The sequence below is a fragment of the Aedes aegypti genome, chromosome 3 (assembly GCF_002204515.2).
Source record: "Aedes aegypti strain LVP_AGWG chromosome 3, AaegL5.0 Primary Assembly, whole genome shotgun sequence".
Taxonomy (NCBI): Eukaryota; Metazoa; Arthropoda; class Insecta; order Diptera; family Culicidae; genus Aedes; species Aedes aegypti.
Window position 1 is genome coordinate 297,728,759 of NC_035109.1, and position 25,793 is coordinate 297,754,551.

Genomic DNA, 25,793 nt, shown 5'->3' on the forward strand with positions numbered 1-25,793 from the left:
TCAAATGTTAAACGTTTTCAAAAAAATGTTGAAGTTTTATGTGAGTTCGATAGTAAAAGGCATATTTTGTAAACCTCTATTCGAAGGGCCCCCAAACCTACCTCTGCACCGGGCCCCAAAAACTCTAGCTACGCCACTGCCCTACCGGGACTAGTGATAAAACCCCAATCGACCCTAATAAGTCCAGAATGTTCCAGATGTACCTTTTCAATGTATTTGATGAAACAGTGTTGTTTGTCGTTTAGATATGGTTTTATTTGACGTAGTTTGGAAATCAACATGGGTTGATTGTCCGAGATCGCATACTAAGGGTCCCGGCGTCCTGTATCTAAACATCGCAAATGTCCAAGCCATTATTGTGGTCCAAAAATGTTTCACACGAGCTCGCAAGACTTGATACATACTATATTCATATACTTTCACATAAATACATTCGACAATATATTGAAATTTTACCAAGAATCATTGGTGGAATGGGAGGTGCACACTACGTTCACGATCACGTATCTCTCGAACAGTGTTGCCAATTTTCTAATAAGTATATTTTGTACCGTAATTCGGGGTGTAGTTGATCAGTGGGGAGAAGTTGATCATTCACGTACCCACATGTATAAACTGTCTAGAGATCTATGATTCGGTTCCAATTAGCACAATTTTTGTGACCTCGTATTACCTGATGAATGCCCTTGATGTTCCTAAGTTCGGTTTGACATTCAAGATAATTATACCATGGGAAAACAGATTTTTTATGGAATGTTTGATGAACTGTTGAAGGGTTCTTCTCCAAACAATCGACTATTGACAAGGCTATATAAATACTACATTTAAATAAACTGTTTCTTACATTGCAGATATATTCTGTAAATCCAGTTTTGAATTTGCATCGTGGATAAACAATCATTCTCTGTGTTAAAAATTTACTTTTTTGTGCGCGAGTTGCAAATTTCAAAGAAAATTGCATACCTTTAGGCGTTTAATGTGTTGTGTTCTGTAATTTCCAACATTCAAATTAAAAATTGACCGATATATCATTAAGTTGTAAGCTTTTTGAGGATTGATCCAGATTCAGTAACCCCAAATTTAGTGAATAGCATATCTCTTTATTTTAGGAAACTTATCGCAATGATTGATCAACTTCACCCCGGAATCAAAAACTTCACTTTTTGATTTAAAATAAATGATTTTGTTATTAAGTGAACATTTCGTTGAAATTTTGTTTGTATAATTTGATAGATATCCAACCAGTACATGTTTTAAAAATATTTGGATAATAATACATGCATTCTACTAGGAGTTGCAGAACAGAATCGCTCGAAAGTGATCAACTTCACCCCATTTTACGGTACTTAAAATGATTTTAAATATTAACTGTTATCCATTCCATTTTAAATATTAACTGTTACCATTCAACAACTGAAATATATTTCATTCATATCAACTTAAAAAAGTCTTCAAATTTCTCTACAACTTTACAGAACATCATGACCATCTAATTTGATAACTTATTGATGAATTAATTGTCCTCAATTCTATCCATTTAGCAATCTCTCGTCGCAAGCTGGAAATGCCCGTCGACATTGTCATCAAGGCGATCAACAACCTGGATCTCAAGCAGTTGTCGCTGGAAAACGTCGAACTGCTGCAAAAGATGGTCCCCACGGACCAGGAGCAGAAGATGTACAAGGAATATGTGATAGAGAAGAAGGATCTGAACCTGCTGAGCGAGGAGGACAAATTCATGCTGCAGCTGACCAAGGTCGAACGGATCTCCTCCAAACTGTCGATTATGAACTACATTGGAAACTTCTTCGACAGTTTGCATCTCATCAACCCGGTAAGAACATTTCTCTGGTGTGAGGATTCAAGCATTACTCATGACCTTTTTATCAAAAACAGCAAATCTACGCCATCATCTCCGCCTCGTCGTCGATCAAATCGTCGAAAAAGTTCCGATCTGTGCTCGAGGTCATCCTGGCATTCGGCAACTATCTCAACAGCAGCAAACGTGGTCCGGCCTACGGGTTCAAGCTGCAAAGTTTGGACACCCTGCTGGACACTAAGTCCAACGACAAGCGCATGAGCCTAATGCACTACATCGTGGCAACGGTGCGGCAAAAGTTCCCCGAGCTGATGAACTTCGACTCGGAGTTGTTCTGTATCGATAAGGCGGCACAGGTCTCGCTGGAGATACTGATCTCCGACGTGAACGAACTGGAGAAGGGCATGGAAGCCGTCCGGAAGGAGGCCGACCTGCGAGGGAAGGGCACGCAGAATCACGTGCTGAGAGATTTCCTCAACAACTCCGAGGAGAAGCTGAAGAAAATTCGAACGGACTGCAAAACTGCGCAGGTAATTTGGCACAGGTCGATTGGTATGATTTGAAGTGTACTAATATTTTGACTCTTTTAACACACAGGATTCGTTCAAGGAGTGCATCGAATACTTCGGTGAATCGTCCAGGAATGCCGATGCCAATGCATTCTTCTCGCTACTAGTCCGATTTGTGAGAGCATTCAAGGTAAGAGAAATAATGATATAGAGTAAGGTGGGGCAAAAGTTCGAACTTAGTGGTATAATCAAAGTTTCCAGGAAAACAATAGCAGTTAAAACAAAACAAATACCATACAGTGAACCTTCAACATATTGACTATAATTTTGCTGAACAAACTTTTGTCAAAATATTTACCCATTTTTAGTTATAAAAGTTTAAAAATTGATTGTCTTATTCGAACTTTTGCCCCACCGGTGGGGCAAGAGTTCGAATCTAGTGTGGGCAAAAGTTCGCTGGCTAAAACACAAAATATCGATCCTTTAATGACAGACATACTTTACACCAGCTGTAAACTTAAGTTTGACAAAAAATACACACTAAATTTTCATCTAAAAATTGCCCAAAACCGGGTTAATTGTAATATACTCAAAAATAGCAGTTTTTTGCAAAACTATGTGGAAATGTCAAAATTGGTGACAGTTTTCACAAGATCAGACAAATTTAATTAAATTTGAAGATAATATGTGGATTTTAGGCAATTTGCAAAATTTTCCGTGATTTTATACATGGGTCGAACTTTTGTCCCGCTGATTCGAACTCTTGCCCCACTATGGGCCAAAAATTGTTTTCAAGCATTTATGCAAAAACTAATACACCTCAAAGCAACCTTATGATAGGCCTAGAAACGCCCTCTCATAAAATATTGAAAAAGATTTTATCTTCATTTGGTTCCATGCAACGAAAGTTCGACCAAAAATTACAATATTCACGTCGAAAAACAACAGATAGCCATAACTTTTCCAAATCTCAATCGATTTTTATGATATTTGAATTGAATGTCTCTTACTTGAATAGCATTCAAACCACTATGACATTTATAAGATTTGCTTTGAATTGAGCTAGAAATCTTAAAAAGAAACTCTTACCCCACTCGAACTTTTGCCCCACTTTACTCTACTAAACTAAAAATTCCGTTGGCGACGTTTTTTTTTTTGTTGGCCGTATAGAAATCTTGGATTAACCTGAGCTGGATTGCCCGCGGATCCAGAAAAGAATCTCTAAATAAATCTACAACAGAAATTATTATAGAGATTTCACAAGCAATGACTAAAGGAATTCCTGAGAGTTTTTTTAAGGATTTCTCCAAGGAGTACGACATAAATTTTCTCTAGTTTAAATCTTTAGGTTCTTGTGAAGATACCTCTAAAAAGTTTTCCATCAGATGCTTCTCCTGAGACACATCTAAGAATTCCTCCGACAATTCCTCAAAATTACATTTTTTTCTGAACACTGAACTTATTTCAGGAGTTGTGCCAATAATTTTTAGCTAATATTACTCCAAAATTTATCCACGACCTTGTTCATAATCCCCCAAAATATCGCTGGTTACACTTGTAGATCCCAAAACCTTGTATCCAAGAAGTTCGTGACTGACATTCATTTCATTTATTTAGTTAACATCTACACAGATAACATTGAATCAACAATTTCACGCCACAATACTCGGTTCCTGGCCGCATCTCTCCATCCTCGGTTCTGCCCCACGCTCGCCAAATCGATATGCACTTGATTCGCCCACCTAGCTCGCTGCGCTCCATGCCTTCTTGTACCAAACGGATCCGAAGCGAACACCATCTTTGCAGGGTTGCTGTCCGGCATTCTTGCAACATGCCACGCCCATCGTATCCCTCCAGCTTTGGCCACCTTCTGAATACTGGGTTCGCCGTAGAGTTGGGCGAGCTCGTGGTTCATCCTTCGCCGCCACACACCGTTCTCCTGCACACCGCCGAAGATCGTCCTAAGCACCCAATGTTCGAAGACTCCAAGTGTTTGCAGGTCCTCCTCGAGCATCGTCCACGTTTCATGCCTGTAGAGGACTACCGGCCTTATGTGCGTTTTGTACATGGTACATTTGGTGCGGGCGTGAATCTTTTTTGACCGCAGCTTCTTGTGGAGGCCATAGTAGGCCCGACTTCCACTGATGATGCGCCTCCGTATTTCACGGCTAACGTTATTGTCAGCCGTCAGCAAGGATCCAAGGTAGACGAACTCGTCGACCACCTCGAAAGTATCCCCGTCTATCGTAACATTGCTACCTAGACGAGCCCTGTCGCGTTCGCCCCCACCAGCTAGCATGTACTTTGTCTTGGTCGCATTCACCACCAGTCCAACTTTTGCTGCCTCGCGTTTCAGGCGGGTGTACAGGTCTGCCACCTTTTCAAATGTTCGGCCGACGATGTCCATATCATCCGCGAAGCAAACAAATTGACTGGATCTCGTAAAAATCGTACCCCGGCTGTTAAGCCCGGCTCTCCGCATAACACTTTCTAGCGTAATATTGAACAACAGGCACGAAAGTCCATCACCTTGTCGTAGTCCCCGGTGGGATACAAATGAACTGGAGTGTTCGCCTGAAACCTTCACACAATTTTGCACACCTTCCAACGTCGCTCTTATCAGTCTCGTGAGCTTCTCGGGAAAGCTGTTCTCGTCCATGATTTTGCATAGCTCTACGCGGTCGATACTGTCGCATGCTGCCTTGAAATCGATGAAAAGGTGATGCGTTGGTACCTGGTATTCACGACATGTTTGGAGGATTTGCCGTACAGTAAAGATCTGGTCCGTTGTAGATCGGCCGTCATCGAAGCCGGCTTGACGCAAGATTTGACAGACGACGCAAGATGTTCTGGGATAATACTTTGTAGGCCGCATTCAGAATGGTGATCGCTCGAAAGTTCTCACAATCTAATGAATGGCATCCTTAACCTCCCTCAAAGTGGGGGCTGGTTGGTTTCCATCTTCCGCAGTACTGACGAAGGCATTTCCTCCGTTGTCTCGTCCTTCATTGCCTGTGCTCTCAGCGCCATTCAGGTGTTCGTCGAAGTACTGCTTCCACCTTTCGATCACCTCACGCTCGTCCGTCAGAATGCTCCCATCCTTATCCCTGCACATCTCGGCTCGCGGCACGTAGCCGTTGCGGGATGCGTTAAGCTTCTGATAGAACTTACGCGTTTCTTGAGACCGGCACAGCTGTTCCATCTCCTCCAGGCGGCGTTTTTTCTCCCAAAAGAGGTGGGTCTGCTGTTGCCGTTTCCGTCTACAGCGTTCCACGTTCTGCCGGGTCCCTTGCTGCAACATGACTGCCCGCGCTGCATTCTTCTCCTCCAAAACCTCCTGGCACTCCTCGTCGAACCAATCGTTCCGTCGACTCCGTCCAACATACCCGACGTTGCTCTCAGCTGCATCGTTGATGGCTGCTTTTACTGTTCTCCAGCAGTCCTCAAGAGGGGCTTCATCCAGCTCACCCTCTTCCGGTAATACAGCCTCGAGGTGCTGCGCGTATGCCGCTGCGACATCCGGTTGCTTGAGCCGCTCTAGGTCATACCTGGGCGGCCGTCGGTACCGTACGTTGTTAACGACGGAGAGTTTTGGGCGCAGTTTGACCATCACCATCATTACAGATAATAAGTTTGTACTTACATTACAGTACTAGCGTGTTTGGAACGTTTCTCAAAATTTCTCCATAGCAATTTATATATAAACCTACATTTTCTTTGGGCCACCTTTAAATCACCACCTAGAAAGCTGAAAATTTCACAGAACACTATTTTTATGGTAAGGATGGTAAGGAACATGTGGGAGATTGGATTTCCAAACATTTTTAAATTTTGAACCGCCCTAATGTGTATTACCGCAGCTCTGGTAGATAGTATGGTTACCTCTAAACGTTCGCACACTTCCTGGAACGCTACGATGCCGAATCCGCGGTCCTTCAGCACGTCGGCGAGTATGCGTGTGCTCCCGATGAAGTTGAGAGATTTACAGTTCCACGTACCGAGCTTCCAATCGCTAGTCTCTTGACGTCGCTGTGGTCTTCGCCGATTGACCCGGTTCGTATTCTCTCGTTGATTCCGGAGGACCATTCCCCCTAAATGTTCGGAGGACCATACTACACAGTTTAGCTTAGAGTCCTTCTCTGGCACTCGGACGATGATCAGTCGCCCCTGACATGGGGAACAGACGCTGTTGTGAGCCGCTCCTAACATGGAGTACAGACGCAAAAGCAAACCCCCCCCCCCCCTCTTCCCTGTCAGCATACGACCAAATTTCCCACCGGGGGTTGGTTACCCGATCTTCCCTAAGGTTACTCGTACCCCGGCCAGTACCGCGAGGAGGTAGGGTTAGGAGTTGCTGGGCAAGAGGCTAAGGACCGCACAGAGGGGTCTATTTTATTCCTTCAGGTACGCGAGGTACCAATGGTACGCCTTGCCGAGCCATTTACCAAACAACCGTGACTGACATAGAATACATATTCCATTTGCCTAATGATTTCATTAACGTTAGATTCCATCTACCCCTAATAGAAGTTTTGGTATATGTATTAGGAATAGTACGAAAGCACCATATTTTCCAACTTATTTGTGAACAACAATTATGAAATAATCAATTTCTCCCTTCCTCAAAACAGGCATGTGACCAGGAGAACGAACAGCGCCGGCGGCTGGAGCAGGCCGCCCTCCAGGCAGCCAACAAGAAGGACGACGACGAAGGCGTTGTCCTGCGGAACAACAAGCTCAACAACCAGAAGAAGCAACAGGTACGCCTTTCAACCACGCATTTAGCTTTGCTTGCCGGCAATGGCAATGGTCCTAGTAGTAATTCGGCTGCAATTGCCGGTGCAGCTGGTCCAAGTGGTGGTGCTGCTGGTGCAGGGATTGGTATTGGGGATCCCAGCATACGGCTTTCCAGCACGTTCTTGCAAAATCTAACCCACATGAATCGCGAGCTGCAACACGTGTTTGGTGGGTCGCGGCCACTTGCTAGCTAGTAGTGTGTGTGTTTTTCTGTGAAAATTTGCTTTATAATAGCTAGCGACTTGCTTTTTCCGGTAGTTTTTCTATGATTTCATTACTATACAGACATTGCTTTGAACAACAAAAGACATAAGACGATTTGAGACATATTTTGTGTTAAAATGGGATTATGTCTGCACAAATGGTGAAAGGTGAGGCACTTCAAGATTAATAAGGTTTCATAAAATATGTCTAAAATCATACAGACTAAGATTTAATATATGTTGTTAATAATATTATTTTGCTTCAAACTGTAACCTCTATTGTATAGTAACGTGTGCATAATTTGGTTTAGTTGTATAATTGTGTAGTTCTTAAGTTCATTGTTGCTTTATTAAATATAACTTCAGAATGTTTTGGAGATGCCTTATATTTTATTTTATTGTAGAATAAGCCTTTTAAGCCATAATCACCATACAAACATTCATATACGTAAAGGATCGGTTGGGCTTCATTTTACTCTTTTTTTGGTATTCGGTATATCTCATTGTATTTCTTTCCTCCACATTATTTCATCATCAAGCACGAAATCAAATTGGTTAAGCTACCCTGGGATAGTATAGCCGCCATCGAGATAGGTGCTGTGAAATATCCCAGACAGTCCGTTGATGTCATAGGTAGCTGTTCTGAAGCAGCAATATTGTCGAAGATTAGAAGCCACAAGCGTAGAAAATTCTAAATTACTGTTAAACCGCATAATATGTTTTTAATACTTTCAAATAGAAAAACTGCGACGATTATGTTTAACTATTTCTTCTTCTTCTTCTTCTTGTATTAACGTCCCCACTGGGACAGAGCCGGCTTCTCAGCTTAGTGTTCTTATGAGCACTTCCACAGTTATTAACTGAGAGCTTTCTTTGCCTAAGTTGCCATTTTCGCATTCGTATATCGTGTGGCAGGTACAATTATTCTCTATGCCCAGGGAAGTCAAGGAAATTTCCTTTACGAAAAGATCCTAGACCGACCGGGAATCGAACCCAGACACCTTCAGCATGGCGTTGCTTTGTAGCCGCGGACTCTAACCACTCGACTAAGGAAGTCCCCTAACTATTTAATGACATTAAATAAAAATAATAACGATTCTATTTTACGTTAATATACAAAGAAATAGTTAATGAGACAGTTTCAAGTTCCATCCGTTTTGGTTAGTTGACGACTTATCTACCTTAAGTTGTTTGAGACATTTAAGCTATGCTATAGGTCTTATGTTTCTGGTAAGTATGGTAGCATGAAAAACATGACATCAAAAAAGAAAGAAGAATATAGTACACCCCAAACTCTTTGTACGACCGTTATCGGGGGTCGTAAAAAAATCGGTCGTAAAAAAATCAGGATTATAATTATATTTTTGAAAAATGCAACGTCTAGATGCGGAAATACTGATTCGAGATATTCGGCAAAGTTGAAGCATGGGTTGAGAACTATCCAAAATGACCGTTCAAGTTTTCATATTGTGGCAATAGATGGCAACACTGCTCGATTGTTACCAAAAGAGCCAATTTTATGGGGGTGTGATATGCAAATACCTAAAAATTTTAAAGATAGCGATACCGAATGTTCACCAAAGTTAAAGGAAGTGTTGCGTGGAGGGAACGGACCTGGTGTAGTGGTTAGAACACACGCCTCTCACGCCGAGGACCTGGGATCGAATCCCATCCCCGAGATAGTTACTAACAAAAAAGTTGTAGTGACGACTTCCTTCGGAAGGGAAGTAAAGCCGTTGCTCCCGAGATGAACTAGCCTAGGGCTAGTCTCGTTAATAAAGATAAAAAAAATGTTGCGTGCCATACAGTCGGCCGAATCACAAATGTTCATGTGGCTGGCAACACTGTTTAAGAAGAATAAAGAAAAGATCAAAACCATAAAACTTGATCGGAACAGAAAAATATAATGCTTAGCAACATAGCAATACTCTTCAACTGTAATCCAGTTTTTCAAGAAGGGTTCAAAACTTTGTCGTAGCTGGCAACACTGCTTAAGTGATATTGCGCCACCAGACAGTACAAGTATGCATACAACTATTGTTTTGCGGATATCTCAGGATCCTGACGACTTAGAAAGATAGCGTCTTCGGCAAAGTTGTTCATTAGCTCAAGGACTATCATTATTCTGGTCAAGAGATTCGAGATTTTTCCACCAGGCGGCGCTAGTGAGCATAGAATTTTTTTTTGTTTTGCGGGTAGCTCAGGATCCTGACCACTTAGAAAGATGGCGTCTTCGGCAAAGCTGTTCAGTAGCTAAGTGGTTAGGATCCTGAGATACACGCTAAACAAAATTTCTATGCTCACTATCGCCGACTGGTGGCAAAATTTCGAATCTTATAACTTTTGTAATGATAGCGCTTGAGCTACTGAACAACTTTGCCGCAGGCGCCATATTTCTAAGTGGTCAGGATCCTAAGATAATTGCAAAACAAATGTTGCATGCTCACTAGCGCCGCATGGTGGCAAAATTTTGAACCTCATAGCGTTTATAATGATAGTCCTTGAGCTACTGAACAACTTTATCGAAGACGCCATCTCTCTAAGTGGACAGGATCCTGAGATATCCGCAAAAAAAATCGATGCTCACTAGCGCCACCTAGTGGCAGAATTCCGCAATTCAAAGAGCACCATGGTAGCCCTTGAACTACTGAACAATTTTGCTGAACATCATGATCCTCTATTTTGAATACTTTTTAAGATAATGATCATTTATAAAAACGGTCGTTAATCTGAATTTCGGTCGTAAAAAAGTGGTCGTAAAACGAACCGTCGGTAAAAAACGGTCGTAAAAAGAGGTTGGAGTGTAAAAACAAAAAGCAACCACGACGCACTATTCGCTGCGTAGCAACCGACCGACCGGAACACGTAAACCGTACAAAAATGTCGATCTTTGTAATTAATCGTAATTCACGTTCAAAAAAGAAGAGCACACGGACAGTTACGGGGCAAATGATCTGTTGAATTCTTTAAAACAAAGAGCACACTCGTTAAGCTAAGTATGCTGTTTAGCTCAAGAAAAGTAAACATTTCTGCGGAAAGAAATGGTCAAGAAATTTTCTACAGTGAACCCCATTTGAATTGACATTTCTTCTCAACTGCATACTGCGATCAAAGAAAAAATGCTTTTCTTGAGCATTTCTTGCAAGAAATTTGCCACGCATCGAGATAGGCGATTACTTTTCTGTTCAAGTACATACTTCCCATTAAATAAAAAGCTTCCCAGAAAATAAGAAGCTGTCCGGGTGGCGTAGTACCAGCCGAACCACCAGCGGAACCGCGAAAAATCGAAAAAAAAAAACGTGACAAGCAGATGAAAACGCATACGCTTCGCGCAAGGCCTACTCCGTTCCTTCGGATTCACTCAGGAAAGGAAATTCCTTCAAAAATTGTATTGAGAATTTCTCAAGGGATGTTATACGGATATTTTTATGCTTCTTCGCTGATTCTTCCAAATATTCATCATCCATCAAGTAATTTCTACAGGAAAAGCTCCCACTAGAAAGAAATTTTAGAGCGGTTCCATTTGAATTCGAATGTCGGTTTACTTTTGTATTTTTTGATTTGGCTGAAATTTGGCATATGCTTTCTTTATACCCAAAAATGCCTATTTGCATCATCGGTTCGCCCTAGCGTTACTTTTAAGAAAGGCCTAAGAAAAAAAGCCTTAACAATTTTCAAAAAATTAAAACTCAGAAACTATTTGTCTGATCGGTTTGGTGTCTTCCGCAAAGTTTTAGGTTATTGTTGGAACTATCTGGAAAAAATATACACTGTAAAAAAAATTTGTATTTTTTTATTTCGAAAATAAAGTTTAAAATCCATTTTATCAAAAATCGTTTATTTGATTTTTTTTTTATTTTTTTTTTATATTTTAAAATAGACAAAAAATGGAGTCTTTTGCACAGTGGGTCAAGATGGAGAAATCATGGACAAAAAAGTTATGATTTTTAAAAATAAACGGTGATTTTCCAATATGGTCTAAATAAACTTTTTGAATGCTTTTCGACCCGATTTTATGAAAGTACGCACAATTTACAACAAAAAAGGTATATGAGAAAATTTTGTTAATTGCTACCGTTTCCGAGATACAGCGATTTTAAAATAAAATTTACTGAAAATTCACAACTTTTGGTTGTTTTCGAATGTTTTTCGAATTGAAAAGATCTTTCTATTTTTAACATTTTTAACATGGGTACTTGAATCAACTATTAGGTACGTTTCTGTCCGACCACAAAAATATACCAACGTGCTGTACTTTAAGAAAACATCAGGTATATTTGTGTGAGACAGCTGGGCGCGTTACTCCTCTACTCTTCTTCTTCTTCTTCTTTCTGGCGTTACATCCCCACTAGGACAGAGCCTGCTTCTCAGCTTAGTGTTCTTATGAGCACTTCCACAGTTATTAACTGAGAGCTTTCTATGCCAATGACCATTTTTGCATGTGTATATCGTGTGGCAGGTACGAAGATACTCTATGCCCTGGGAAGTCGAGAAAATTTCCAACCCGAAAAGATCCTCGACCGGTGGGATTCGAACCCACGACCCTCAGCTTGGTCATGCTGAATAGCTGCGCGTTTACCGCTACGGCTATCTGGGCCCCTAATGAAATACTCCGCTACTCATAAAGCTTTTGTTTTCGAATGGAAATATTTCATTATATTAAATCGATATAAAAGCATTTCACGTATTGATTGCTTTATTTTCGTTATTTTTTAACTTTTAACATTTTTTTCCATATTTTCTTGATAATTACATAACAAAACATCACAATGTTGAATGTTGAAGTTGTCTTTCGTTAAAAAAATAAATAAATCATTTTTACATTTTTTTTTCTATCTTTATTAACGAGATTTTTAGCCCTGGGCTATTTCATCTCGGGAGCAACGGCTTTACTTCCCTTCCGAAGGAAGTCGTCACTGATTTTTTTTTTGTGACTATCTCGGGGATGGGATTCGATTCCAGGTCCTCGGCGTGAGAGGCGTGTGTTCTAACCCCTACACCAGGTCCGTACCCCCCCCCATCATTTTTACAGGCCACATTTTTTATTTCGCCGCATACCATGAAAAATTACCAAAACAATATTTTTTCAAACATTTTAGTCAAAAATTATCTGCTCTTTCAGACAATGAACAAATTTCTAGGCTTATGAGCCTCGAAAAACATTCGAAAATGACCGAAAATTGAAAATTATATCATAATTTTGTATTAAAATCGCTGTATCTTTAAAACGGTAAAAGTTAGCCTGATTTTCCCGTATACCTTTTTTGTTGTAAATTTTGCGTACTTTCATAAAATCGAGTTGAAAAACATTTAAAAAGTTTATTATGAGCATTTTCAAAAATTCACCTTTTAAAAAAAAATCATAACTTTTTTGTCCATGATTTTTCCATCTTGACCCACTGTGCAAAAGACTTCATTTTTTGTCTACTTTAACATATAAAAAATAAAAAAAAAAATTCAAAAAAAATATTTTTGAGAATATAAAAAATTACAACATTTTTTTACTGTAAATGAAAATGACCTCAGAATGTGTGTGTATTTACTGCCATTCTTGAAATGGGTCGTTGGAATTTCATCTCCTGGGCTAAAATTGTCTGCAGATATAAGGTACCGCGGGGCAAGTGGGAACTAAAAAAACGGTAGTTCAATCAAATGATTCAATAAAATTTTCAAATGTCAATATTTTTCAAATCCAATAGCACAATCACATTTTGGCAACATACTTGCTGGTGTGTGCATGAAACCGATCGAATAAATTGTGGAAACCTTGGAGGAAAGTTTTAGAATGAGCCATTTGACGCAGTTACCTCGCTAAAAGGGGCAAGTGGGACACATCCAGTAAGTCAACCATTACAATAAAAGGATTGATAAATCATATATTTTTAATTTCGAGTACATTTTTAATGTATATAAGGGATCAACCATAAAATACGTAACGCTTTAGGAAGAAAACGTTTATTTAATAGTATGTCACCTCGCATTTAATATTAACTGAAAATACCTCAATAAATGCGTAAAGAGGAATTAAACATGTTCAAAATATATCATTTATAAGTTGTTAATTACAAATTAGTACATAAACCATCAATAATTGCCGAAATTATAAATATGTTTTGTTATTACTTATATGCATAGTATAAAACCGCTTAATAGGGTGGAATTGTTTTCCGTCACTACTAAATTTGGTAGAAATAACAAATAAAGTTCAAATAAGATAGAAAAATGATCTTTCTCATGATGCATTTTAAATTTCATCTCTGTGTTTGTTCAATTTTAAAGTCGTATTCTAAAAATAAAAAATAAATAAAAAAACATATAGAAGAATTACACATTTCTTCTCCCTCTTATGCAATTAAGTAATTTTAGATTTATCTTTTTTGATTAAAATCATTTGTTTGAATGTTTTAGTGCTACTCTCTAGGAAAATGTATAAAACGTCTACGAACAGTTTTGATTCTGGTTTTTGATTTGATAGTTCCCACTTACCCCGCGTACAAAGATATTTTGGGGTATGTTAGATCATCGAAAATTTCATATGAAATGAAAACAAAATGCTGGTTTATCGTAAGCAGCTTGTAATAATAATTGAAGTTGTAGCTTGCTGATGGAAATTCAATTTATAACACATTTATGTTTTGCGAGTCAATGCAAGACGTGAAACGTGTCGCAAATTATCATGCAAGTTGAAAATGGCGCTGAATTGACAACTGTTACATGAACCCCATGGTAATAAAAATAACAATATGTTTTGTACTTAATACATTCCTTGTCATTGTATCTTCAACTTTCTAGAAGAATACCCCCATGAAAAACTTTTCCTAAGTGAACTATGACGAAACGTCCCACTTACCCCAGATTCTCACTTGCCCCGGGGTACCTTAAAGATATCGAAGGGTATCATTAAATACATACATACAATTTTCTTCCATAAAAGCACTGCCGGCCAGTGGGAGGTGGATTGTATCACACACACACACACACACACACACACACACACACACACACACACACACACACACACACACACACACACACACACACACACACACACACACACACACACACACACACACACACACACACACACACACACACACACACACACACACACACACACACACACACACACACACACACAGTCCAGCTGTTACAAGGAGCTATGTCGAGAAGCCGAAGAAAACCCTTGGGGCAACGCCTACCGTATTGTGATGGCGAAGTTTAAGGGTCCGGTGACACCAGTCGAAACATGTCCAGACAAGTTGAGGATTATCGTGGAAGGTCTGTTTCCGCATCATGACCCAACAGTGTGGCCGCCTACGCCATACGAAGACGAGGAAGAAGAACCCGGAGGTGTGCGAATCTCTAATGAAGAGCTACTAGCAGTGGCGAAGGGTCTGAAGGTGAAGAAAGCTCCTGGTCCTGATGGGATCCCCAATGTAGCACTAAAAACCGCGATATTGGCGTTCCCGGATTTGTTCAGGACGACGCTGCAGAAACTCTTGGATGAAGGCTGTTTCCCAGACAGTTGGAAGGTTCAGAAGCTGGTGTTGGTGCCAAAACCAGGGAAGCCACCAGGGGACCCAGCATCGTATAGACCTATATGTTTGCTGGACACACTTGGTAAGCTCCTGGAAAGGATCATCCTTAACAGGCTGACACAATGCACAGAGAGCGAGAGTGGCTTATCGAAGAGACAATTCGGATTCCGGAAAGGGGTCTCGACGGTGGATGCAATCCGGACAGTTGTACAGAATGCGGAGAAGGCATCCAAACAGAGGAGGAGAGGCAATCGGTTCTGCGCCGTAGTGACGATTGACGTCAAAAATGCTTTCAACAGCGCCAGCTGGGAGGCTATAGCCTTAGCACTGCATAGAATGCGAGTTCCTGGCTACTTGTGCAGTATGCTAAAAAGCTATTTCCAAAACAGAGTCCTGGTATATGAAACGGAGTTGGGTCAAAAGTCGATCAGGATCACGGCAGGAGTGCCACAAGGCTCAATCCTTGGTCCAACGCTTTGGAACGCGATGTACGATGGAGTATTAATGCTGGTGCTACCTAACGGAGTGGAAATTGTTGGATTCGCAGATGATGTCGTTCTAACGGTGACTGGCGAGACGTTGGAAGAGGTCAAAATGCTGACGACGGAAGCGATTGACACGATTGAAGCGTGGATGACTGGAGCAAAACTGCAGCTGGCTCATCATAAGACGGAGCTAGTGCTGGTTAGCAACCTCAAAGCTGTTCAGAGGGTTGAAATCAACATCGGTAGGCAAGATATTTCATCAAAACGTGCTTTGAAGCATCTGGGGGTGATGGTAGATGACCGTCTAAACTTCAACGCTCACGTGGACTACGCCTGCGAAAAGGCGTCGAAGGCGGTCAACACGATAGCGAGGATCATGCCGAACGTCGGAGGACCGAGAAGTAGTAAGAGGCGTCTCCTAGCGAGTGTAGCGGTCTCTATTCTCAGGTATGGAGTCCCAGTCTGGGCCGCAGCGGTAAAGACCAAGCGTAATCGGAGGATGTTGAACAGCACATTCCGTCTCATGGCCATACGAGTAGCGAGCGCCTATAGGACGATTTCATCGGAGGCAGTATGCGTTATCGCTGGCATGATGCCCATCTGCATCACCCTGGCCGAGGACGTGGAGTGTTATGAGCGAAGAGGCACCAGAAATGTGAGAAGGATCGTTAGAACGGACTCGTTGGCTAAGTGGCAGCAAGAGTGGAACAACGCGGAGAAGGGAAGGTGGACTTACCGTCTAATTCCAAATGTGTCACTGTGGGTTAATAGGAAGCATGGAGAAGTGAACTTCCATCTGACGCAGTTTCTGTCCGGACACGGCTGTTTCCGGAAGTATCTGCATCGGTTCGGACATGCTTCTTCACCTTGTTGCCCGGATTGCGAGAATGTGGAGGAAACACCGGAGCACGTAGTCTTCGAATGTCCTAGGTTCGAAGAAGTGAGGAGGGACATGCGAGGAGTCACTGTCGATAACGTTGTCGAAGAGATGTGCCGAGAAGAAAGCATTTGGAACGCTGTCGATAGCACGGTATCGAGAATAATGTCCGAGCTTCAGAGGAAGTGGCGTAGCGACCAACGATCTGCTAGCTAGAGTGAACGCACGAAAGGGAAGAATGGCTGCTCGGTTCCGGGAGATATTCCTTTGCCGGGGAACTCTCCGCCGGAGTAGGCTAGATCCACCGTCGGGGACTAGCTGAGTAGACGCGACGTAGCACCGGTCCCGGGTCGTTGGAGCACCAGTGAACCGGAAGTTAGCCTTCACCGGAATCGCTGGACTGACTCCGGCACCCTACCGGTCGGCCCGTAAAAAAATTGAAGAGCAGCAGTAGCAGCAGCAGAAGAAGAATCGGTCTCGGAAGAACTTCCATCGCCGGGGAATTCTTCGTCGGTGTAGGCTAGGTCCACCGCCGGGGACTAGTTGAGTAGACGTGTCATAGCGCCGGTTTTAGGGTCGTCGGGGCACCAGTGAACCGGAAGCTAGGCTCCACCGGAATCGCTGGACTGACTTCGGCACCCTTCCGGTCGGCTCGAAACGTAGAAAAAGAAGAATCGGTCTCGGGAGAATTTTCACCGCCGGGGAATTCTTCGTCGGTGTAGACTAGGTCCACCGTCGGGGACTAGTCGAGTAGAGTGCGTCGGGACGCTGGTAATGGGTAGTCGAGGCGCCTACGAACCGGAAGTTATGCTCAACCGGAATCGTTGGACCGACCCCGGCATCCTACCAGCTGAACAAAGAAAAGGAGAAGGTCGTCGTAATTGTGTGAGTACGCGCTCTGAATGAGTGCAGAGTAGTGTACAAACTGGAGCCGAAGGGCTCAGAATGTTGCATGTAGGTACTAACAAATTGACGGGTCGCCAATGGGCGAAAATAGGTACTAACAAATTACTAACGGGAGGAGCCGAAGGGCTCAGCATGAGGCACAACGTTGAACGGTTTTAAAACTGCTAACAGGAGCCGAAGGGCTCAGGAGCCAAAGGGCTCAGGAGCCGAAGGGCTCAGGAGCCGAAGGGCTCAGCATGTAGAATAACAAATTGAAGAGGTGCGCTCAGCACGTTAGCCTCCCCTCCGAAGTAATACCGGAAGGTGGTTCCGGAGGGTTATGGTACTAAACCTAGGAGAGTGTTTTTAGTGGGGAAAGCACTTTGTGGATCCCACACCGCGCCAAAAATTACACTGGCATGAGCATGAACATATACAGGCCAGTCTATGAAGATTTTTAAACTCCTAGTTGCATGAAAAAAAAAAAAAAAAAAAACACACACACACACACACACACACACACACACACACACACACACACACACACACACACACACACACAAGAATTCTTTACGGTGACGGTGTACCTAGGAGACTGTTTTTTAGTGGGTAGGCGCCCCATTGCGAATCCCACACAGTGCCAAACCATACACTGTGGCATGAGCATGAACAAATACAGGCCAGTCTTGAGAAGATTTTTTAACTCCTAGAGATGCATGAAAAAAAAAAAAAAAAAAAAAACACACACACACACACATAAAAAATTACAACTTTTTTTTTTACAGTGTATATTTTTTCCAGATAGTCCCAACAATAACCCAAAACTTTGCGTGATCGGACAAACCGTTTCTAAGTTATATTTTTTTGAAAATTAATAAGGATTTTTTTCTTAGGCCCTTCTCAAAAGTAAGGCTAGAGTCAAAATGGCGAACCGATGATGCAAAAGGCATTTTTTTCATCCAAATCAAAAATTTCATCCAAATCAAAAAATATAAAAATGAAATTTGGAAAAAAAAGTCGTCATTTTCTGTGGAACCGCTCTTTACCAGCATTACTTCCAGTGATTGCTCCAAGAATTTCTCCAGGAATCTCACCCGTTATTTTACGGATTCTATTTTTGGGAATCTTATATCTACGCAATTTCCTGCAGGATTTTAAGAAATTCCAATGATTGTTCCAGCCACTTCTTCAGGGATTATATTAACCTTTACGTTACCGGCCTCCAACAAGGCATTTTCAAATGGCTGCCATTTCGTCAATTCCCATTCAATTTTTTTGAAACCACTGTCAGTTTACTTTAAAAAGGTGTCAATTATTTGTCATAAATGGAGAATGCTGAATTCGGAACCATGCCGGAGATATTCCGGATTGTTCTGGGGCCACGAGGGTGCCAAATTCGGGAAATGTGATTATTTTTCTATTCATTTCAGCTTCAACACTAAAGTTTTTATGTAAAACGTGAAATAATGGTCGATTGTCATCATTTCAACATAATTCGAATAAGTGGACCGTTCCGGAACATCGTAGCCGATTCCGCCAGGGCCAGTTTGGGGACATTTCCGTTTCATGTCCAAAACATACCGTGCGACGTATCAATCTTCGTGAATTCGGGAGAACATGTCAATAAAAGAAGAAAAACTCCGGAAAAAACAAATGTGGCCACTCCAGATCTCCTGGCACAGGTTCCACGAAGGCCTCTTTGGGGACATTTCCGTTTTATGTCCAAAAAATACCGTGCGACGTCTCAATCTTCTTGAATCTGGGAGAACATGTCAATAAAGGAAGAATAAACTAAATACCCATAGATGTGGCCACTTCACAGCACCTGACACAGGTTCCGCCAGGGCCTCTTTGAGCACATTTCCGTTTTTTGTCGGAAACATACCGTGCGACGTATCAATCTTCGTAAATTCGAGAGAACTTGTCAATAAAAGAAGAAAAAGCTAGGTACGAACAGATGTGGCCACTCCAGACCTCCAGGCACAGGTTCCACAATGGTTTCTTGGGGAACATTTCCATTTTATATCCAAAAACATACCGTGCTATAGCTCAATCTAAATTAAAAATAACACGGTAATAAAAGATTTGGCCACTCCAGAGCTTCTGGCACATGTTCCATAAGGTCTTCTTAGGGTATATTTCTACTTTTGTCTCAATATTTGTGAATTGTAAAAAAAAACATGTCATTAAAGGAAGAATCAACTCATTATCATGTGATGTGGCCACTCCATAGCTTTTGTTTTATGGCTATAGAACTGGTTCTAACAGGATCATGTGGTGACTGGCGGGAAGACCACACATGATAGAGACAAACCATCTCTGACTGAGTGTTAATTCCCAATATCAGTCATCGATCGATAGAACCGTTCGGTTGATTGCCGTCAGTATATGAGCACATTGAAGCCTCCTGTATTTTGCCTGTGTTGGTAGCCAACCCTTTTCCAGTAGAGAAGCTAGGCAAAATACAGGACCCTTCGATGCTTACTGACTTTAAAATGGCTTGCTCAATTTCCACCACCTAATTAAAAAATTTCAATCTTGTCGCTCCCTTGCGACGCCTATGCACCTATTCGTTTCCATCATTTGCTTCTATAGACTCCCTTTAGCTTTGAGTCGCATGACCGCTATAGCCATAAAACAAAACAAAATTTCTGTTTTATATCCATAACAAACCGTGTGACGTGCCAATCTTCGTGAATTCGAAAGAACATGTCAATTAATGAAGTATGAACTCGGTATCAACTAGTAAGGTTACTCCTAAGCATCTGGTACTGGTTCCGCCAAGGCTTCTTAGGGGACATTTCAGTTTCATGTCAAAAACCTTTTGTGCAACGTTTCAATCTTCATGAATTCGACAGAACATGTCAATTAATGAGGAATAGACCCTGTGTTTCCACTCCTGAGCATCACGTACAGATTCCAGAAAGGCCTATTTTATGACATTACCGTTATTTGAAAATGTCAATAAATGAAGGATGACCTCGCTGCCAACAGATCTGGCTACTCCAGAGCACAAGAAATAGGTTTCGCCGAAAACATTTTTTGAAAATTTTCCGTTAGTTGAACAAAACATGATGTGCCACGGGTAAAGCATTATGAAAATTTTGAAAAATATTCAAATAAATCTAGGATAAAATACATACAAACTGATGTGGCTTCTCTGTCAGTCTTTATAAGGATCTTTCTGAACAGATGTTTTCCACAATTTTTGGAAAACCTGTTATGCAGATCTTCATGAATACGCCATGGCAGGAATGCACTGTGCAACTAGTTAAAACTCAGCAGGAAGCTGAGAAGAAAACTAACAAGGTTGTTTCGAATATCATCAGAAATCCAACAAGAATCCTAAAAGGGGTTTGGCTAGAATGTTACCAAGAATCTATTGTAAACTTCGAAGAAAATTTTCTATTTATTACTTAATAAATTTGTTGATAAAAACTTAAAAGGAATTCGCTTTGAAACTCCTCACGAATACACTATAAAAACATTCTTATGATTTATGAAATCCCTTTGGCTTACTGACCTTTGGCATATTTACTGCCAATAATTGTTTTGACGGTATAAAAAAAGAACAACCCATTGCCCGTTTAAAGAAGTGTAAATTCGACCGAACGTCGGTTCCGTCAATCGTACTGCTTACTAATGAATGGAGGAATTCCACTTGCAACAGAATAAAAATTTTGCTTAGAATATGTTAAGGATTTCATCAGAAATTAAACAATAATCTAGCCAGCAATTATCTAATTTGGAACCCTTTCGAGATTTCATCTATTACCCGCAAAGGGTTTTCCTACAGATTAGTGTTCGGTCCATCGATTGTGTCGCTTGCCCCTACGGGGGAGAGCGATGCAATGGAAATCAGACGTGTCCGGTTCGCGCAGTGCGAAGAAAAGTGGTGTAATCCAGTCATAAATGTTTGGTGCATCGGTTGTATTGCTTGCATCCGCTGGAGCGAGCGATGGGACCAGCAACACCCACTAACCCAATGTACTTTTCAAGACAATTGTGGACAATGCAGAGGTATATTCAGTCTTTGAACTCTCGATTCGTGCTCTTTGAGAATGGTTCGCTTATCCCAAGCCCCATTCATAAAATCTCTGTGCATCTTCGACTGCTCTGGTCAATCACGGAGTGCATCTATGAAGCTGTCATCTATGCTTGAGCTCATGCTCATTAACCGCAAAGGTTTTACTTATAAATTCTTCATGCATTTTTTTTTCAATTTTTGATGCTTGAAACTCAATAAGCCAGTTTATTCGCCCAAATTCAAATTGTAGGTATTGCTCTGGAGTGGACAAATCTTCTTTTAATGACATGTTCTCTCGAATCCACGAAGATAGATACGTCGCACGGTATGTTTCCGACAAAAAACGGAAATGTTCTCAAAGAGGCCCTGGCGGATCCTGTGTCAGGTGCTGTGGAGTGGCCACATCTATTGAAATTTAGTTTATTCTTCCTGTATTGACTTGTTCTCCCAAATTCAAGAAGATTGAGACGTCGCACAGTATGCTTTGGACATAAAACGGAAATGTCCCCAAAGAGGCCCTCGTGGAACCTGTGCCAAGAGGTCTGGAGTGGCCACATCTGTTTTTACCGGGTTTTTTCTTCTTTCATTGACATGTTCTCCCGAATTCACGAAGATTGATACGTCGCACGGTATGTTTCCGACAAAAAACGGAAATGTTCTCAAAGAGGCCCTGGCGGATCCTGTGTCAGGTGCTGTGGAGTGGCCACATCTATTGAAATTTAGTTTATTCTTCCTTTATTGACTTGTTCTCCCAAATTCAAGAAGATTGAGACGTCGCACGGTATGCTTTGGACATAAAACGGAAATGTCCCCAAAGAGGCCCTCGTGGAACCTGTGCCAAGAGGTCTGGAGTGGCCACATCTGTTTTTACCGGGTTTTTTCTTCTTTCATTGACATGTTCTCCCGAATTCACGAAGATTGATACGTCGCACGGTATGTTTCCGACAAAAAACGGAAATGTTCTCAAAGAGGCCCTGGCGGATCCTGTGTCAGGTGCTGTGGAGTGGCCAAATCTATTGAAATTTAGTTTATTCTTCCTTTATTGACATGTTCTCCCGAATTCATGAAGATTGAGACGTCGCACGGTATGTTTTGGACATAAAACGGAAATGTCCCCAAAGAGGCCCTCGTGGAACCTGTGCCAGGATCTGGAGTGGCCACATTTGTATTTTCCGGAGTTTTTCTTCTTTTATTGACATGTTCTCTCGAATTCACGAAGATTGATACGTCGCACGGTATGTTTCCGACAAAAAACGGAAATGTCCTCAAAGAGGCCCTGGCGGAACCTGTGTCAGGTGCTCTGGAGTGGCCAAATCTATTGGAATTTAGTTTATTCTTCCTTTATTGACATGGTCTCCCGAATTCATGAAGATTGAGACGTCACACGGTATGTTTTGGACATAAAACGGAAATGTCCCCAAAGAGGCCTTCGTGGAACCTGTGCCAGGAGATCTGGAGTGGCCACATTTGTTTTTTCCGGAGTTTTTCTTCTTTTATTGACATGTTCTCCCGAATTCACGAAGATTGATACGTCGCACGGTATGTTTCCGACAAAAAACGGAAATGTCCTCAAAGAGGCCCTGGCGGAACATGTGTCAGGTGCTCTGGAGTGGCCAAATCTATTGGAATTTAGTTTATTCTTCCTTTATTGACATGGTCTCCCGAATTCATGAAGATTGAGACGTCGCACGGTATGTTTTGGACATGAAACGGAAATGTCCCCAAACTGGCCCTGGCGGAACCGGCTACGATGTTCCGGAACGGTCCACTTATTCAAATTATGTTGAAATGATGACAATCGACCATTATCTCACGTTTTACATAAAAACTTTAGTGTTGTAGCTGAAATAAATAGAAAAATAATCACAATTCCCGAATTTGGCACCCTCGTGACCCCAGTACAATCCGGAATATCTCCGGCATGGTTCCGAATTCAGCATTCTCCATTTATGACGAATAACTGACACCTTTTTAAAGTAAACTGACGGTGGTTTCAAAAAAATCGAATGGGAATTGACGAAATGGCAGCCATTTGAAAATGTCTTGTCGGAGGCCGGTAACGTAAAGGTTAATATTTCTTAAGAGTCCAGGATTTACTCCAGATACTTTTAGGAGATCGCTTGAAAGCTGCTGTACGAGTTCCACGTTTATTTCTCTAGGGATTCTTTCAGGAATGCTTTCAAGAATTCCATTGCTAAAAATAATAATCTAGAAGTACATCATTACCCAATGCGTTGAAAGAAGGTATGCAAAGTAACACGATTTCTATATTAGTTTAATTCATATGATAATTTATTTAATCTTTTAACAGTCAACACACAAAGCGATAATAAAAACAATTTGTAAGCATTCATTGTTGGTATGATTGCACATAAAAACGGTTTGTTATTTTATTGTCGACTTTGTTGCTGGGTTGGAGCTGCTGGTTGGTAGGTAAAATCAAACAAAAAGACATTTTCCCACATTTAAGTAGGGTATGTGTACTAATTCACATGTGCATCACCGGGGAATGCTTAATCGCTTTTAACGCACAGCAGAAGCCACCCACACGCGACTTAAGTCGGCAGCTGTGAAAAGGGGGAAATTACCATGATTCGTACCGTTAGATTTCGCACGACTATCTCCAAGGTTAATTGCACGCTTATGTTTAATTCATGGCGCCTAATCGCGTACGTGCACGTGTAATTATGCTCAAGCTATTAACTGCACAAAATGCTCATCAACTAATCTAACCGACCGCTTGGAAACGCTTTTCGCTTCGCTGAACTATTGACCCAATGCACAGTGGGTTAAAACTGATCAAAAGCAGAAAACAATTCTATATCTTGTGTCATTGTAGCGATTCAGTTTACCGTTTTTCAATCAAATCGAAAAATCTCTCGGTTCCTTACTTTTGTCTTTGAACAACCCTCTGAAACTCATAAGAAAATAACTGAAATTTTTTCATCCAAATTTCAGTCAATTTGGATCACCGGAAGCTGAGATACAGATCTTCAAACTTTGGCATTTTGTAGGGAAAACAGCATTTGATTTTTAACTTTTGTCACTGACTGTAGTACTAAATTCGATTTTCATTTATTTATGTGTATGGTAGGTACTAAACAGCTAACTTACTAAAGCAAAACGAGCATCACAAATATGTTTGCGGCTGCGTGTGATGGCTAAAACCAGTCTCTTTTGATTTTTTATGATTTTTCATTTCGACACGAGAAAAGAAATTCTATTCTGCTTTTCATTAGCCTTCGCCCACTGTTCAATGGCAGTGAACTCGGTATTCACAGTGGTTCAAAGTTACTTGGTAGAACCTTCTGAAACACTGTGAACCAATGATAACTACCTCTAACCCTTTATCACGATTGTTCTTCATATTCTCGCACGACAGGAAGCGGTCATCAACGAGCTCAAGACCAAGACCAACTCGGTACGGGAGAAGAAGCTCCTTCAGCAGGACGAGGTCTACAACGGAGCCCTGGAGGACATTCTGCTGGGGCTGAAGAACGAACCGTACCGCAGGGCGGACGCGGTCCGAAGAAGCCAACGAAGGCGCATCGATAGCAATCGACTATCGAGGACCATGGAAGAGATGGAGTTCTAATCGTCTACGCCTCGGAACCGCAAACAACTAAAACAACCAAAATGTGATTTTGAACCATGTTCATCCAAGTGAATCGGCACATCTCGACACACACACTCAACAAGCACAATAATGACTATTTTAACGATACATATAATGACACGCAACATTCGCAGTGAAGGCTCTCTCGTTTTTCTGGCACAGTTATATTTTTTAAATTGTTTTCTGTAAGTAGTACCATTATTTTCCTTGTAAAAAGAGAGAATTTTAAGTCATAGTTTTAAAGAAAGGAAAAACGGCGAGACGTCTCGTGGAAAAATTGTTTTTATACTATGTTATAATTATTAATTCACGAAATTTTAGTGGCAAACTATACGTTTACTTTGTGTATATATTTTGTTCAGTACATTGATATAAGACATGTGCATTAATCTACAATAGCTGGAAGGTTTTATTATTGATGCCGAAATTCCATCATTGTAAGCTCATACTCTGTCTTCATAAAAAAAAGCAATAAAGGTCGTACCACTTCGTGTTTTGACATACTAAGACTGAAAAAAAAATATAGCGTATGGCTTCCCATGTCACTTTAAACGCAAGCCAATAGACTTCAACTGCAAAGTAGGTACAGGTAAGTACAAATAAGCTTAATAATTCTAAATATATATTTTTTTAGGTAAAGGAAGATAGAAACTTCTATGGAAATAAAAGGATCTGAACCTGCATTCTCCTATATTCGATAATGAAGCGACCATTTATATTTTCACATTTATGATCAATTTTCTCTTTACATGTGGGGATTTTTTTTATTATCGTACAAATTGGGCCGAAGGGTCTCAGATTTTCATGAAACTTTTTCCACAGGCAGGGCTCATGGATATATGAATAAAAAAAAATTGAGAAAAATTCAGGGTCGCCTATTTTTCCGGAAAACTCAGGTGGAAATTTTTTGTTTTCCCTTGACACTACTTACTTTGGAAAATCATAACTCATGAACGAAGCATCGTAGAAACAAAGTTTTTATATGAAAATACAAGCAAATTTTCTCAAAAATCCAAAAAAAAATATGAACTGGAAAA

At 41.1% G+C, this 25,793-nt stretch overlaps 1 protein-coding gene and 1 long non-coding RNA gene across 7 annotated transcripts in view; both read left to right on the top strand.

The window, feature by feature from the left end:
* The window catches only part of LOC5571875 (formin-like protein CG32138), a 314,369-nt gene extending 289,215 nt beyond the window's left edge, over window positions 1-25,154 (top strand). For all 6 annotated transcript variants that reach the window (XM_021853950.1, XM_021853953.1, XM_021853955.1 and 3 more), the window contains exons 6-10: window positions 1,542-1,834; window positions 1,897-2,349; window positions 2,417-2,518; window positions 6,960-7,088; window positions 24,523-25,154. In XM_021853950.1, coding sequence (XP_021709642.1) covers window positions 1,542-1,834; window positions 1,897-2,349; window positions 2,417-2,518; window positions 6,960-7,088; window positions 24,523-24,735 — 1,190 coding nt within the window. In that variant the 3' untranslated portion in view covers window positions 24,736-25,154. The remainder of the gene's footprint in view (window positions 1-1,541; window positions 1,835-1,896; window positions 2,350-2,416; window positions 2,519-6,959; window positions 7,089-24,522) is intronic.
* Window positions 23,215-24,248, top strand: LOC110679421. Its single transcript, XR_002502476.1, has 2 exons — window positions 23,215-23,384; window positions 23,452-24,248. It is a non-coding gene; the product is annotated as an uncharacterized LOC110679421 (long non-coding RNA).
* Window positions 25,155-25,793: the final 639 nt, after the last annotated feature.